The 12322-nt window shown below is 38.7% G+C and overlaps 1 protein-coding gene across 7 annotated transcripts in view; it reads left to right on the top strand.

Annotated features, from left to right (window-relative positions):
- The window catches only part of MCTP1 (multiple C2 and transmembrane domain containing 1), a gene marked incomplete at its 3' end in the record, with an annotated part of 167255 nt that extends 155912 nt beyond the window's left edge, over positions 1 to 11343 (top strand). For all 7 annotated transcript variants that reach the window (XM_081880364.1, XM_081880365.1, XM_081880366.1 and 4 more), the window contains 4 exons: positions 5431 to 5540; positions 6784 to 6893; positions 7819 to 7916; positions 9405 to 11343. In XM_081880364.1, coding sequence (XP_081736490.1) covers positions 5431 to 5540; positions 6784 to 6893; positions 7819 to 7916; positions 9405 to 9476 — 390 coding nt within the window. The remainder of the gene's footprint in view (positions 1 to 5430; positions 5541 to 6783; positions 6894 to 7818; positions 7917 to 9404) is intronic.
- Positions 11344 to 12322: the final 979 nt, after the last annotated feature.

The raw sequence follows: 12322 nt of genomic DNA on the forward strand, positions 1-12322 counted from the left end.
TCAAATGATGGCAGCTTTTATTCCCTGCTGTTGAACTGAAAATGGGTAGATAGTTTGCAACCAAGGCTGGGGGGAAAAGCATTTAAACTTTATTTACAAGACAATAAATAATACAAAACCTACCTGACAAATACTGGAGATGAGTGCTGTCATTGAATTCTTATATTGTAGCTGGTGATATTTTCTTTGAGACTCATTGAAATGAGCCATAAGTACTATTTTGGGGAGGAAAATGTTTTTACAGAGGCCCAAACAGTGCCATTGTTGCGGAAACATTGTGTGTTAGATGTGCAGTCAAATTGCTTGCCTTTATCGCATTTACGTGATGTATTAACTCCTCCGTTTATACACGGGGATATCAAATTTGTAGATTCAGACATTGTAGAGCTGCACATCTTTGTCCTGGCCTTGCCTGATCCACCTTGCAAGGATTGCTGCCCCAGATAGTTTACTCTGAGATCTAAATAGGGACGCGTTTAAAACACACGAGAAGAGCTTAGTTTGGAACAAGGATTTCACCACAAATCTTATCCTCCATGCCAGCATTAGCAAGATGTGATTTGTGGGGGTCCTAGCCTGAGCACGTTCATGCCCCTTGCTAGGAGATTCCTGCTTTGTAGGGGGTTGGACCATATCTTTCAACTTTCAGATTTGAAAATAAGGGATCAGCAGCCTCACCTGTCCTAGGGACAGTCTACAGCCTATCTAAGAATCCGGGATAGCAGCAGGAAGCAGCGGGAAATGGCGCTGGAATAAGGGAATTTCCCGCAAAAAAAGGGAAGGTTGACAGCTACGGGTTGGACTAGATGGCCCTTGGGTCCCTTCCAGCTCTAAGATTCTGTGATTCTATGAAATGCCAGTCTATGGTGCTACAAGAACTTTTAAAAATATTTGCATGACAATGCTGCTAGATTTTTCTTAAACTCAGATAGAGCTGACAGAAGTGCCATATCACATTAAGGAAAGTAAACTGTATTCCATTTCCAAAGACTTAATTTTCAGATATATTACAGTGGTGCCTCGCAAGACGAAATTAATTCGTTCCGCGAGTTTTTTCGTCTTGCGATTTTTTTGTCTTGTGAAGCACGGACTTTGGAAAAGCTTCAAAAATCGCCAAAGTCTTCAAAAACCTCAAAAAAGGCTACCACACCGCGTGCTATGAGTTGCTCCTCGAAGTGAATGCATGGTTTTAAGAAAAAGGAAACAAACTTGCAAGACAAAGGAAACAAACTTGCAAGACAAAGGAAACAAACTTGCAAGACATTTTCGTCTTGCGAAGCAAGCCCATAGGGAAATCCGTCTTGCGAAGCAACTCAAAAAACGAAAAACTCTTTCGTTTTGCGAGTTTTTCGTCTTACAAGGCATTCGTCTTGCGAGGTACCACTGTACTTCCTCCAGTATTGAACTCTAGTAGAGCAAACAGGATAGGAGGCAAAAGGGGAACCAGGGAGAAACAGGTGAGATGTATTTACATACTTGGATGAACTCGTATGGTAAAGTCTAGAAGAGTTATTTTTTTAAAAAAAAAACCCAACAGGGAGAAAAAGCACACATGCCTAAAACAATTCATTGGGGGGGAGGGGTTAGTTTGGTCTGTTTGAGACACAGCTTAAAATGTCCTAGAGGGCACACAAGTGACATTTTGGAGCCCGAAACAGGAGCAGTCTGGATGTAGTTGGACAGCAGCTCCTGTTAATCTGAGACATGGACCACATGGGTTGACAGGGGCTGGAGTCCCAGTGATTTCTGGGACGCCACAGGTTCCTGACCCGTGTGTTAGGATGTGAGGATGTACTGCAAGATTTTAGGCTACAGCTTACCAGGGAGCAAGCCCATTGAACATAGCTGAATTTACTTCTGAGTAAAGCTATATCAAGTAAAGCTTGTATAAGGTTGTGTACTTTACTGTGTTATCTCAGATGCAGTTTTTCAGACTCTTTTATCACAGGATTCTTTCAGAATTAGAATAAACAAGTAAGGACTTAATCCTTGCAGCAAGATTTTGCATCTTCATAAACATGGCATTTAAAATATATCCTGCTCCTTTCTTACAGATTCAGAAGACTGAGATCTCTGGTTGTTTACATTTCTGGTTGTTTTCTTCAGCGTTCTGTAGTTCCCATGGCTACAAAAGCCATTTCAAGAACTCATAGATTCCAAAGCCATGCTGATAGAATTCTGCAAATTCTGTTTCCACTTCCCCTCCATAGAAATTCTGCCTCTGGTGTGTTTTCAACATGCCTCTGGGACTAGATCTCCAAATCAAACCCTGAATTACATGTTTCCAAACAGAAGTAACACTTCATTCAGCCATCATGACTGTAATCGCAGGATAGAAATATGCAAGTGACTACTACAACAGGTCCTCCAGCTCTCAGTGACATATGTCACTCTCTGGAATGCTCTGTGTCTGAAAAAAAGACCTAGAACTTTGTGAACTATCTGGTGAGGCAGGCCAAATTCTGTCATTAAGGGGGGGGGAAGAGCCTGCACTAGATGGTTTTGGTTTCTTTCAGCAGGTAGCTTTTCTGTAATATCACAAACTGCTTTTGAAAACGTTCCTCCATTTCATAAGCAGTTTGCCGTATGGAGAGTCTACCCCAGCCAATTAGGAGCCCTGCTTGGCCTCCCAGAGGAGAGGGCAAAAGTAAATAATGTGCATCACTTTTTGTTCTTGCCTTTTTAATACATTAATATGTTTTGAGGGAAAATTGTGACCTGCTGATTTATTTATGAGTAACCGAAACGGCAGAAGATTTTTCAGAATCTTGACAAAACTCCCATCTTGAAACTTGTACTGTATTGGATTTAGAATTATTTGGGTAGTATGTGGAATCAACAAGGTCTATATATTTTATTCTGCTATGTAGCATATTATACCACCTTATAAAAGTTACTGCAGAGTAGTTAAAGGAACAAATTTTTACCTCACACACACTGAATTCCTTTTGATTTTTGTGAATTCCAGACAAGCAACAAGATTAACCTGATAACTCTAATACTTAATTCCAATCTGCTCCCCTGTAAAAACAAACAAAAAAACCCCTTGCTTTTGTTAAACTAACCACACACAAGCATACAATGGAAATTAAATAGCTGTAAAACTGTTGTTTGCACTTTTACCCAGTATTTAAAAGACAATTATTTCCAGAAAGTTGGCACTTGTAACCATACAGATGATAAAATTGATTCCAGTTACAGTCCATCTTTGTTTGGAGAGGAAATACCAGTAGTGTTTGAAAAATGGATTATTAAGGACTTTTGGTTCACTGAAGGTGGCTCACACAGCAGCGTACTAGGAAAAAGTGTAGCATTTCTCCAGCCCGGATTATTTTCTCTGCAAATCTTTGGAACAGGAAATAAAAAACAGCTAATGGTTCATGGGGCATGTGGAATTAGTTTAAGCAAACCTCAACCTTTCTCCTTCTGGCTGCCTCCTCTTTCCTATGCTGTTTTGTCTATGCTTGCCTCAGAATATGTCAACAAATTTCCTTTAAGCTCCAAAGAGGAGTGAGCAGTGGGAATGCAGGCAGTATAGTGGTCCTTTCCATTAAGGGGGAAAATTTAGAACAGATGTGCATTCAAGAAGGTACAAGTTGGTCTTGTTAAAATATTTGTAAAGAAAAATAGCTTCAGGATCTTCCAAATAAATCTCTATTGAGCTCTAGAGATATGAGAAAGGGGTATGGTTTTTGTTATTCTGATAGCATTCTTTCCACACAATACTTGATGATGAATCAAGAAACGCTTAGATCTGGGAATCTAAACTGAAGAGGCATAAGTAGGAACAGAAAACAGTTGTGACTTGAGGCTGGATTATTGTTTACTTAGTAGTTAATGAACAGAATAATTGTTTCATGGTCCTCTTATATCATCAAATTTGCTGGAAAGAATGCTGCAGCAGCAAAATGACTAATTAAAATAAAATCCTATATATCCTAGAGGTCTACAGCTTTGGATACAACTACACAACCATGCTTACTATATGTAGGATTCCTGAATGAGGTTTTCCCTTAGGAGATAAACACTTAGGAAATATCAGGGTATAGTTTGATGTATGTTATCCAAGTGGCATGGATCATTAAGAACAGGGTTTTGGGGCTAATATTTTCACAGGGAGCAAGGGAAACAAAGTGACCCTTGCAAAGTGTTTTTTTTTAAATGCATTGTCATTTCTAAACATGAATGGCATCCAAATGTATATTGAATCACTACAATTAGTTCAGTAATATTTAGGTACTTAAATGCTAACTGATGATTCATTATTCCAGTTCAGTTTCTAAAGAACAATGGTGCAAAAAAAATGAAGCCAATATTATTTTAATAAACTATTATGTATTAGACCATAAGACATATTGAATACTTCTTGCAGTTTGGTCTTGTCATGTCATCGGTCTCTGAACATTTTAGAAGTTTGCATGTTGTTGTGTGTTTAAAACATGCTGTGCATTTATAAAGCTTTTTATCATCCCAGCTAATGATTTGGCTCCATGTTTTGGACATAGAGTTTTGAAGTTGGGGAAGAAGGAGAGAGGAACAGGAGGAGCTCAAGCTTCTCCTCCCAAAAACCTATCCAATCCTGCTCATGACATCCATGGGCCTTTAACAAATATTAATATGTTTTAGGCTTCATTGGAATGTCGGTTGATATAGTAAGGCATATCATAGGTCAACGGCGAAAGTCAATTAGTCTTATTAGTCTTAGTTTGCCAAATCAGTCATTTTGTACCATGAGTCCACATTCTAGTTTATTGGCCAATTATGTTTTGCCCATTTGACATTGTGGATGGCAAACCATGTTTTGTCTGCACTGAGCCATTGTGCATCAAGTACTGAAGTTAATTTATCTCCAAAATGTGTACTTTTACTTCCCTATGATTAAGAACAACATACCACCACTCTTTTCTAATACAGTGGGGAAAGGCACAGAAACATTGCCGAACCCTGGAAAATTGAAGTGCTTGTCCTTAGAATCCAGATGTGTCTGGTTTCTTACTTCACCAAAGAAGCTTTTATTCTCTTGAAATGTAGATATACTCCTGTCAGCAGCAGAAAATGCATTTCAGAAATGTGAGCTGGTAATATACTGATACTTATCTCTTACCAAAGTGCACAGGATATGAAATTGGCATCCTCAACATATAATAATAATAATAAACCAAGTTGCTGAATTATTGGAACATATATCTAAGAAACTGATACAGTGACAGATGAAGGTAGCCACTATTGCGTACTCGTTTTATATGCCCTCTGTGCACACAGTTCAAAGTACAGGAAAATAACAAATTCCACAATGTGTGTGTGATAGATACACACACACAAAATTTTAATGGTGGCTTCCATGTGTTTCTAGGGAAAACTAATAATTCCAGTATGACCAGCAAAACTTGCCTTTGATTGCTGATTTGGCCTCTTTCTCATAATCCTTAGGACAGTGAAAAGAAAGGATTTATGAATAAGCTCTATGCCATCCAGGAAGTGTGTGTCAGTGTCCAGAACATCCTTGATGAAGTGGCTTCCTTTGGAGAAAGAATAAAGAAGTGAGTGTTGACACACTGGTGCTCAGTTGCTCTCAGATGGTGTTCACATGCCTGTGTTTCCCCAAGGAAGTTGTGAAATGTTACCTGTTTTAATTTAGACAAAAAACATTGTTATGATGTACATTGCAAAATAGCATTATACATGTTTTGCCGCTGTTTGTAATTTTTATCGGGATTTTACAAAAAATATGTAGCACAGAACAGAAATAGCAGTGCATCTATGAAGGAAGAAATAATTCTGAGTCATAGTTCATAGGCTTAACACTTCGTGACAAGAGAGACCATGCAGATGGCCAAGCTGCCCCTGACACTCTTGAGAATAATCATCCTGCCAAATGGCAAGAGCACATTAGGTGCTGATGTGGGGCAAACAGGTTATTTGTATGGGCTCTTGGGCAACTTCAGCGCAAGAGCCTGAGAAGATGGGGTGGGTAGAATCAAAAGGATTTCAGAGACTTACACCCATTCCTAAAGAACTCACTTGAAAGCAACACTGACTGATTTCAATGAAAATGGGTGTGTTTAAAAATCAGAGCCTTGTGCAAGGGCAGCAGGCTGTGTTTTGTCTCTCCTGCCTCTCCCGCAGCACTGCCATCAGCACCTGTTTGAGGCAGGATCTCACCAAGCTCTGAGTGGTGAGAAGTTTTAGGGGTTCCTGCATGTGCCCTGTGTTGTTTTTATTGGAATGAAAGTAACTGGAGACTTCTGGCATGTATGTGAAATCAGGTTTATTTATACAGAAACAGCATAAGATGGAAGGTTCACTGCCATTTGGTTCTTAGGGGACTCCCAGATTCCATAGCACTGGGTTTTTCGTAGAGAGCAAGACTTGCATTTCAGACTCTGTTCCAAGGCTACAAGTGTACTGTTGTCTTTCAGATGGAGAGGTTGCTTGAGGAGATGACCTCTAGCTGGGGAAGCAGGGGGAAGAAAGACATAGCAAGATCACCTCTACTTCACCATCTCTTTAGTTATGCAAAGGGACATTTTCTCAACTAAAGGGAATCTCCCAGGCTAAATTTGTCCAATCATTCTGACCTCTTCAGTAGTCTCTCTTTCTGCAGAATACAACCTTGCAACTATTTTTAAAAACCGAAGGGTCCCAGAGTATTTTATTCCCCTTCCTTATTTCATTTCATTACAATACCATGTTCAGTTTGGCAGTGTGTCAAATTGCTAAGAAGTTGGTAGGAAGGGATGGGAGGAGACAGCATGCCTTACTTCTGTTAATTTTTTCATTCAGCACATTTAATTGGACTGTTCCGTTCTTGAGCTGGCTGGCAATCGTTGCCCTCTGTGTGTTCACAGTCATCCTGTATTTCACTCCACTGAGATACATTGTCCTTGTCTGGGGTAAGTAAAGCCTTTCCTTCCCCTCCAAACCTGTCTATGCCACATAGAACAAACTGTTTATAAGGGATGAGTTATATTGTCAGTAGTTTTCTGTATTTATGATCATGAAGCTACTACATGATGGAAACAGACAGGTTAGTTAGAAATCACAACTGTGTAAAGATTTAGACTCACCTGCAAAACACATTTTTCTTGCCCAGCATCTTAGACTTAATCATGCTATAAACATGTATCCATGAGGATTCTTCATACATCAAACTGTAGCTTTGTCTAGATATAACTCTGATTTATTTTCACCACTTATATAAAAATAGTGGCATTTCAATTTATATAGCACATTTAGGACAATATGCTTTTGTTTAGCCTTTTATCAAATGGAAATATATAGAGGCAGTTCCTATGAACTAGCAATGAGAGGTCACCTTTAAATGAACAGAAAAGATACATGTATATTACACAGGCTGCTTCATACATTTTTTAAAGTGTGCATTTGTGTGCATTTTAGAGCAGGAATAGCCTACATTGTGCCCTCTAGATGTTATTGGACTGCAATTTCTGCCATCCCTGACCATTGACCATGCTTGCTGGCCATGATGGGAGTCCAAAAGCATCTTAAGGACACCATGTTGGCTAGTCTTGCTTTAAAGTAACCAGCAGTGTAGAATGGCATGTGATGAGTGAGAGTTAAAAGGTGTTTCGATTAAACACTAAACTTGGGAGGCCTTTAGTTAGTAAAAAATGTTCATTTGATTTACTGGTTGGGACCAGAAGGCAAAATCAAAATTCCCTCTGCCCCAAGGAAGAAAGGAAGAAAAGTGAGAATAATAGGAGCACTTGGCAAGAATGGGTTTGTAGCCAATTGTGTCTTAATATCATTGTAAGAGCCACTGGACAATGTATTAATATGATTTATCACTTTATTTAGGGATCAATAAATTTACAAAGAAGCTCCGAAGTCCATATGCAATCGATAACAATGAAGTACTTGATTTCCTTTCCAGAGTTCCTTCAGATGTGCAACTGGTATGCATTTGACTTTGATCTTAAACTCATTAATTACTATTATCAGGCAGTGTTAATTTTACGTGTACAGTGGTACCTCAGGTTACATACGCTTCAGGTTACAGACTCCACTAACCCAGAAATAGTGCTTCATGTTAAGAACTTTGCTTCAGGATGAGAACAGAAATTGTGCTCTGGCGGCGCAACGGCAGCAGGAGGCCCCATTAGCTAAAGTGGTGCTTCAGGTTAAGAACAGCTTCAGGTTAAGAATGGACATCTGGAACAAATTAAGTACTTAACCCGAGGTACCACTGTACTTGCACATGATGCTAAAGTTTCACATTTTGGCAATTTTTAATGTAATACGTTCAGTTACAGTTCTGGCAGACAGACAGATAGACAGATATATAACAAGGAAGCATCTCAAAAGCTTCCATTCATTATTTATTGTCTATTGATTTTGTAATAGGCATAGGTTTCTTTTGCGGGGACTTTTTTTTAAAAAAAAAAATCTTAAAACTAGTTCTGCATTCCAAATGGGCCTATGTATATGTCACAGAGGCCTGCTGTTTGGGGGTGGCAGCGGCAAAGCATCCCACTTGGCATGCCACTGTGCCAGATATAGAGACAATGTAGTGCCAGGCTGTTTTGCCAGACACTCCTCTCTTCAACCATGCATAGCCTGTGGTAGCAAACAGGAAGATGAAAGCAGAAGGTACCAGCTTATAAGCATGAGCAGACAACTTTGTCCAGTATTTCATAGCAGCAAGATGGTCATATGGAATTGTCGCCACCGTTCGCTGATGGTGGAAATTATTCTTGAACAGTTCGTTGCATGATGGGGACATTTTCAAAAATGTAAGGCTGCTGCACCCTCTGCACATAAAATCATATTTGCAGAAGTGTGTGTTGTCTGTTTATATAAAACATTTTCTTTGCTATGAATATTTCCATTAACTGAGGGTTGATTTTGAAACTGTTTAAAATAGCTGAAACATCAGTAGAAAGACACCTGGATACCTGCAGTTTTAATGTTCCTGACAAGGTGGGCCACATTATTTTGAGAATGTCATTATACAACTGGGAGCTCTCTATTGGTATAGCAAGAGACTCTTAATTTCAGGGTCATAGGTTGGAGCCCCATGTTGGGCAAAAGGTTTTTCCACTGCAGGGGGTTGGATTAGATGACCCTTGTGGTCCCTTCAAACTCTACAATTCTGTAAAGAAGTTTATAAAGTAGGTACTGTTCATTTTTAAAGTCATATCCCGTGGGGGAGACTTCACTGAAGTTTCTGCCACCATACTGCATTATTTCCTGGCATTATTTTCCTTGTGTTGCTTTTCCTCCTAGCAATACATAAAAGTATTTGACCTTTGGGGTGCAGGGCTCAAATAGCTTGTAGGTGTGATAGCAAGAATACTTCCTTACTCCTTTGCATGGATATATTTTTTTTAAATCTTGTGGTTGTGTTGAGTTGAAATTTCTCTCTTAACTTTGTGTTTAAACAGGTGCAGTACCAAGAACTGAAACATGATCCTACCCACAGTCCAAGTAAGAGGAAGAAAAACAACCCTGGCTAGCCAAATCCGTGTGCTGAGGAGACCATCATCTGTTCAAGGGGAAAATAAAACTAAAAAGCTCTAGACCTAAGGAGCATTTCCTCTCTCTAAGCTTTATTTATTTTGCCTTTTATTCATAATGGGAAAATTTATAAATACTGTACAAAGGGATTTATCAGTGAAATTGCACTTGAAGTTGGACAGAGTTATGACGAAGGCTTCAAATTTAGTTTAAGCTGAAGTTTTGTTGGAGTCCATTTATAGCATGAATGTGAAATGGTAAGTGATAGGCACACATGACTGGATAAGTAAAAGATACATTTTTAAACTCATGCTCTGGTTAATTTTTAAAAGCTAACTTAGGATTTATGCATGACCCATCCTTTTATCCAAAGAAGATTACTCTTTTTTATATTTTATACATTTTGCCAGAAGAACAGAGCAAAGGTACTTGTGTGTTTCATCCAAAAGAAATAAAACTGTAATTAGACCCTGCTGCAAATAAACAAACTGACTAGGGCTTGCCTAAAAAGCAAGCTATATATACACTAAACGCAAATGTCTTACTGGCGCTCCAAAGATTTAAAAAAGTTCTTAACACTTTTATCATTCCACCACAAGACTTTGAAAAAAAATATACCTGTATCTAAAATACTGCCAGGTTTATAACAGATTGCATCTTTAACTTTTTATATTGCCACTAATCTTGATTTGTACTTACTTAGCCTAGTGAAGAACCTGCATATCGTTCAGTAGTGAAAGAAATATTATCAGATTAAAACCATATTGCTTCAGGTGTCAGGCTGTGAACACCTTTTGTGCACATATAGTATGTCAATACTAAAATCTGTTTGCTTCCTAATCAAAAGGCCATTTTAAAAGGCTTTACAGCATAGCACTTGACCTAGTACTGTGGCAAATGAAAAAGAAACAATGTGGGCTGAATTTATATACCTGTTTTGTTTCTTCATTTGATTCACCTAATCAGTCCTCCTGATAGTTAAGTGCCCTGTTGCGTGGAAAGCATTTTTTAAATTGTGGCAGATGGGAATATGGTTTACATTTCAAAACATTGCCATTGCATAATGAGTGGCTAGGAATATATTCTTAAACTGTGACCAGTGGAGCTCTTGAGTTGAGTCTGTACACCTAAGGACCTTATCATGTGGTCCTTACAGAAAACCTGCAGTGGATGTCAAAAGGACCAATTAAGAACTAATGGATTTGTGCCCTCAGGGGGGAAAGAGATTCCACACTCTTCATTACAGAACATTCAGTCTGCGTGGTGGCTGCTTACCAGATTCTATTGCACTACTTACTGTTAAAATAGTCCTTTTTTTTGAGAGAGAAATATTCAATAGTATATGCACAGGAAAATGTATATACATTAATTTACATCTAAAGGTATTCTTAAACTACATTTCTCATGAAAGCTGATTTTGAAAATTATTTTTATCTTAGAGATGTGTTGCTGTTTCTTACAAAAGAACTATTTTGAAATTGCCTATTTATACAACATGCTTGAAAGAATGCCAAACAAGTTATGTATCTGCAGGGAAGACTTGACCCGAACATGTTCTGGTTATGTAGCCAGGTGATCATGACTTATTCAATATGCACATGTATGCAGGTTGTGTCTCTGTTTATTGCTGATGAACAAATATGCCATTAATGAAGTCAACCTATTGAATCGTCTGTATTAATGTTGATAATTTCTTTTAGTCTGGAATATTTTGTTCACAGTGAAAACCTGTTACATAATACATGAAGACTTTTCTCTTTATTTGTTCACTTACTATTATCTATCATTCTGTGGGCTTTTTTCCCCCCTGTACAAAATGCTGACCTAACTTATTTATGCCATTAAACTCATATGACAAACGATTGATTTACTGTGTGAAACATTATGGGATAAAGAAGAAAGAGTTCATATACTCCCCACTCTCCCATGTTCAGGGAGAGCAAATGTCCACAATTTGCATAACGGTATTGATGGGAAAGCATCTATAATGACCACTTTGGATTGGGGCCAACAATTAAAAGTAATATTGGTGACTGCTTAGAGAAGTTATTTTCTCTCCTAGAGTTATAAATGCACTTGGAATTGCTGCCTTTGGATCTCCCAACACCCCATCTGAGCTCTTCACCTGCAGGGGGCTGTTGCCTTTTGGTTTCTGCAATGGTTAACCGGATCATAGAACCATAGAAGAGTTGGAAGGGATCTAAGGATCATCTAGTCCAACCCCCTGCAATGCAGGGATAACCCTAGGAAGCCCACAAGGATGACATAAAGACTACAGACCTCTCCTGCTGTATGTTCAGTGGCATGCTGAGTACTGAGATTCCAATCAGCTACCGTTAATGGTCACTAGAGCTTATCACACATGAGTTTGTCTGATCCCCTTTTGAAGCCATCTAAACTCATGTCAGTACATTCTGTAAATGAATTGCATGGTGTGTGCAAAAGTGCCTTTTGTCTGTCCTGAATATACAGTTAATCAGTCAGTTTCATTGAATGATTCCAAGTCCTAATAATGGGAGGGATAAAACCTTGTCTCCTCATTTTCTTCAAAACATGCTTTTTTTATCAGCTTCATTCCTGTTCTCCATTTATTATATGGAAGTTCCATCCATCCATGTAGTAATTTTGTTTTCCCTTTCTGTACTTTCCCAGGTCTTTTTAAGATGAGGTTACCAGAACTGCACATGGTATTCCAAATGTGGATCCATAAATTCATATAGAATTCAGGTGCATGCCAGATTCCTGCGTAATCATGAGACTCAGCAGTATCTTTTCATAGCACCAGGTAGAGTATCACAGCTGGAATTCAGCTGGTGAATGAGTAAATTAACCACGTTTTTCCTGC

This window comes from Podarcis erhardii, assembly GCF_964252035.2.
Source record: "Podarcis erhardii genome assembly, chromosome: 11".
Classification (NCBI taxonomy): domain Eukaryota; kingdom Metazoa; phylum Chordata; class Lepidosauria; order Squamata; family Lacertidae; genus Podarcis; species Podarcis erhardii.